At 38.4% G+C, this 5,069-nt stretch overlaps 2 protein-coding genes across 2 annotated transcripts; one reads left to right on the top strand and one right to left on the bottom strand.

Annotated features, from left to right (window-relative positions):
• The first annotated feature begins 452 nt into the window (after positions 1-452).
• Positions 453-1,095, top strand: LOC108753080 (putative uncharacterized protein FLJ37770). The gene has a single exon (XM_018494424.1). The coding sequence runs from the start codon at positions 468-470 to the stop codon at positions 1,068-1,070; it is 603 nt and encodes a 200-aa protein (XP_018349926.1). The 5' UTR covers positions 453-467; the 3' UTR covers positions 1,071-1,095.
• A 2,932-nt stretch (positions 1,096-4,027) lies between these two features.
• On the bottom strand, positions 4,028-4,617 carry LOC108753074. The gene is given in 3 exon segments (XM_018494421.1): positions 4,028-4,120; positions 4,194-4,545; positions 4,547-4,617. Coding segments are annotated over 3 exon segments (516 nt in total).
• Positions 4,618-5,069: the final 452 nt, after the last annotated feature.

The following is a 5,069-nucleotide window of genomic DNA, read 5'->3' as shown; positions in this document are numbered from 1 at the left end:
TCTATTTGTAATTTATTCTTTTTAATTATGTGACAATTTTAAGAAATGTGTTTGACTCTTATTTTGCCCTTTATTGTGATTTATTTAGTTTTTTGTATTTTAAATAATTCAAAAAATATAAGAACTCGCAATTTGTGAGCAAATTACTTTCCTGAAAGTTCAATTTACCTTTCAAAAACTTAGATTGATGTTATACGAGGTGTGATCAAAAAGTAAGGTGACTTTTTGAATTTTGCGCACTCTGTACACTCTAATTAAAACAATTTTTTTTTGTTGTGTTGGTACACTCGTCACGATCATATGTTCACAGTTTTGCTATATAGCATGTGTTGTTTTTATGTGAGAGGCATAAAGGTTAGACTCGTGTTTGCGTGCTCGGCGATTTTTTGCTTTTGAAAATAATAGAGCAGAGAGTTTGTATTAATTTTTGTGTAAAAAATGGTATTAAGTGTTCAAAAACTCTTGAAATGTTGACAGTGGCGTACGGTGAGGCAACTTTGAGTAAAAAAAATGTTTATAAATGGTATAAGTTATTCCAAGAGGGCCGAGAAAATGTTAACGATGAACCTCGCTCTGGACGCCCCAGCACGTCAAAAACCGACGAAAATGTTCAGGAAGTGAAAGAAATTGTGTTGAAAAATCGTCGAATCACGATTAGAGAAATAGCTGATGATCTTAACATATCGTTTGGCTCATGCCAATCAATTTTAACGGATGTTTTGGGTATGACACGTGTGTCAGCGAAATTCGTTCCAAAACTGCGTTCCAAAACGTCGTTACTAGTGAGTAGTTTTTTGGCCAAAAACAATACTATCATCATGCCTCAGCCACCGTATTCACCAGACTTGGCCCCCTGCGACTTTTTCCTCTTCCCAAAATTGAAAAGGCCCATGAAAGGACGAAGATTTGCGACGATTGAGGAGATTAAGGCTGCATCGCTGGAGGAGCTCAAGGCAATACCCAAAAGTGCATTTCAAAAGTGTTTTGACGACTGGAAAAAGCGCTGGCACAAGTGCATTGTATCAGAGGGGGATTATTTTGAAGGGGATAACATAATTTTGGATGAATAAATGAATATTTTTTTATAAAAATGAAAAGTCACCTTACTTTTTGATCACACCTCGTATATCAACCTATCTTCGTATAAATTCTCTTCTTTCTTCTGGCCAGATTGAACCTTTCGTTGCTTCTGGCTTTATATGTTAGAAATCGACAAAAGAAATACTCCTTTTTGGTACTGACTGCTGCTGACTAACATCAGTGACAATAAGATTTTACGCTTTTGTACGATGCACGAAACACGATCGCGTCGCGAAGGGGCCATCATATTAACAAAATTGATCAAATATTAATGCGAACAATAATAATAATAATAACTCTATTAACATATAAATAAATTTCGCGTTATTTTTTATTTGCGTTTATTCAAAATTAAAAATCTAAATATGCGATTAATAATAAACGTAAATTAAAAATTTTTTATATTAACAACGTGACTGACTGTTTTGACTTTTCAAATATTAGAAAATTCAAATATTCAAAACTAGATTAAATTTCTTAATACAGACTTTATAATGTAATCAACAAACTTTAATTTAAGAATAAATGACTGAAAATTACTAAATCAATTATCATCCGATAAAATTTAAGACCCATGTACGTATTTTTAACGATTCGAATGATTCGTTGTTAAATCTCATCTTAAAGCATGCGCAGATGAGAAATTCAGATAAATGATATAAGATCCGAAAGGGATAATTTTCTCTCACATTAATATAAATATATCCCTATCACATTTTGTATATTATTAGAATCATTTTTTATATAATTTATTACTTCAAAATTAAATATTTTAAGTTATGCAAAACTCTGAACGCGATTTTAAAATAAATATTTTAAAATCGTATAATAAAATTCTTCTATTTTTTAATAAAATGTATATTAAATCTTACATGTTACTACTTTAACCGGTATTATATATAAAATTCAGTTACTACATATGGATAAGTTATAAGAGATTAGGCTAAAGTCAGTGCACTGAGATAAATAAGAATAATTAATAATCGTAAGATATGTCTTATAAAAAAGCGAGATCAATAAATCGTGACATGAACTCTACATTAAAATTTTTGTTATTATTTCATTAATAACATGTATACAAATAAGTGTGAGAAGCAATAAAGCGGGCAGTGAGTATATGCAGAAAATGTTTTCAAGTTTCTGACAAAAGATGATCGATTTAGAAAGCAAAATTAATAATTGAAGAAAATAAAGGTAAAGTGATATTACTTTATTTAACGTATAATAAATTTAGCATTAATGTTTTTATAACTTCTTTGTTCTCATTTTGTCGCTTTGTTCATGTTATATTTTATTTTTCACAAAAACATGCAATTACATAAGAGATTCTTACGTTATAATAAAGATTAAAGGATAATGGGTTGGCCATATTCGACGGAAAGATGTTTTTTTGTTAATCATGGGAAAAAAAACACATTTTTTGCTTTTCATTGTAAAAGTCATTTAATATGGTTCAAGGAGATTTGTGTACATTATTTGTTGAATATGATATCTCTTAAATGATCGCCTTGAGCCTGCATGGCGAGTTACAGTGTTGCCACATCTTTCCGTCGAATATGGATCTTTCCGTCGAATATGGCCAACCCTGTATTTCAAAAGGCAGACATGAATCATATAACTCCTAGATATTATTTTTAACTAAATCTTGTGTTCACACATGATATTATATTTTACTTTCCACGGTATTATTTGTGACCATAGTCTCGACTGACGGCACAACTTTGTTGCTGATCGCAATTCGACAGCCAATTATTTTATTTTGACAAAAGTCGATAGTTACTCTAAGTCGATAGCTATTCACTGAATTATCGCGAATTCTTTCTTAACTTAAGTTGGACACCAAGTACAAGCGTGCCGTTCTTTGTTACTCTTCTAAATTTTGAATAATTATTCTCAATATTTCTTTAATGCGACGGACAACAATCGACTGCTCAGCCCCGCACGGACAGCGGGAGTGGGTGATTCGGAGCGGGAATGAATCGGAAGGCAAGAAAACAAATAAGAACTACTTCCTTTTAATAGTAAGAAAATGATAAACATATATTTAATTAGTACTAAAGAGAACGATTACAAGCGTCTACTCAAGTACGCACGTATGTTCCCCGTAGTGAGAATAATTCGTCTCGGCGCGAATATGAGCTCATTATGATTGGACGTGATCGAGTCAGTACAAAAGAATACCCGGAACGTGAACAGGTGATTGTCGCGAGAGTTATCACAAATTCATCAGTCAATCAGCATTTATAGCAATAATCGTGGCTTTCCGCCAGATATCGTACAAAGCTTTTCTCTACCTTACACGAAACGCGACTCAAACGGCGGCAATGCAAGATGGCGAGTTAACATACAATCACATTAACGAGACGCGGTGACTTCGCTGTGGCGAGAGGGCGGCAAGCTTTACGCGGATTGCATACAATAATCTATGTGATTCGAGTGAACAGCTAAAAGATTAATTACTCGCGGTAGCTCCCTGTACGAGCCTCAGTCTTTCGACTCGAATTCGACACATGTTATTCGTTTGAGGTTACGTTGTCACGGATCGGTGGTTTACAGAATTTCTACGCTTATCTCACCGACGACTCCTTTTTCTCATCCTTTCAATAACTCCTTTCTGCTTCTTTCTCTATCTCCGCTCGGCTTACGTTAATAATCGGCAACTCTTAACTCGCTCTCAATGGATCCGGCGTCCTCTCACAATCTGCCCAAGGATCGTGCCATAACATAAGTGATTTCGGCAGGCTCCGGCGGAGTATGCACAGGCCACGATGCTTTTCGGGAGCAAGGCCTCCCGGCGCCTGATTGGCCGATAGTGGCGCCGTGCGACCGCAAATCGCGTGGGGTAGCGACGTAGCTTTCCGCGACTTGGCGCGGAATCCGAATATCGCTCGGGTAGTCTTCTCTTGTCTCACATGGAGCTCTTCCTGCTTGAGGCAGTTCCTTGGGTTCAAGCTCGAGTTTGCCGTTTTCTCGATGAATGTTTTAGCTGGTTGTCCTCTTGAGAAGCTACTTTATCCTGACTCGGCAGCCTCCGTTTTCTCTGTAAAACAAGAGCGGCACTAAAAGGACGTAAGTAATAGGTGCAGGCGACAAGTTAAAAAGAGCGATATGACCTGCGCGCTTCCGCCATTGAGGCGTAGTCCGGAGTCTCTTCGGTGATGTTCCTCTTCAGCGAGGAAGACTAAACAGATAGTCTCTCCATCTCTCGAATAAGATCCTAGGCTTAGAATGGATCCATCTCTCCGGATGATCTTCCTCCTGCGCAGGTATGCCCGTTTCAGGCGATCCGCCACAAACCTAAACGGCACCGATCTCGCCAAGATGGCCGTAGCTTCGTGGGAGACGGTGCGATAGGCTTTTGTCACCCTGAGTGATAGTCGCCGCATAAGCTGCTCCATCGTATGACGCCTGCGCTGGTCCTCGTCCATGGTTTGCACTCAAATCGGTGCTCCATAAAGGACCACCAACATAGACGCGACGCTTGCCCTTCCACGGTCCACCGATATTAGCAGTAAGTCTGCCAATAGTGGCGGCCATCCTCCAAGCCCTAGGGAGGAGGAGGCAAAAGTGATCCCGAAAGTCCACCTTGAATCCAGGATCTAGGTATTTTAAAGTAGACTCTATAGAGACCACTGCCCCTTCCCCCGAAGGAATGCTTCATGGAAAGATGACTACCTCCGTCTTGCCGAACGACATAGCCAGCCCTAGTCCCGCACCAGAGCCTCCTTAAACGAAAGGCCCGTTGTCACAATAAGGGTATCGTCGGCGTAGCATATAGTGGAGCAGCTCACCGGAAACCCCAGACGTAAAATGGAGTTATCCTATGTTCCAGGGTCGATTTTAAGACCGAACCCTGCGGAACGCCGCAAGTCATGGGTGACCTCGTAAAGGAATTATCGCGATTAACATAACATAGCGACCTATTGGACAGGTATCATCCAACACTCGCCTAAGATACCTCGAAACTTCCTTAGATTCTAGGGCTGAAC

The sequence above is a fragment of the Trachymyrmex septentrionalis genome, unplaced genomic scaffold, assembly GCF_001594115.1.
Source record: "Trachymyrmex septentrionalis isolate Tsep2-gDNA-1 unplaced genomic scaffold, Tsep1.0 scaffold64, whole genome shotgun sequence".
NCBI classification, from domain to species: Eukaryota; Metazoa; Arthropoda; class Insecta; order Hymenoptera; family Formicidae; genus Trachymyrmex; species Trachymyrmex septentrionalis.
This window is presented reverse-complemented; position numbering and strand designations above follow the sequence as displayed.

What these genes read in the sequence shown, in the direction of transcription:
- LOC108753080 (XM_018494424.1), top strand. Translation starts at nt 468, where the DNA reads ATGTTGACAGTGGCGTACGGTGAGGCAACTTTGAGTAAAAAAAATGTT.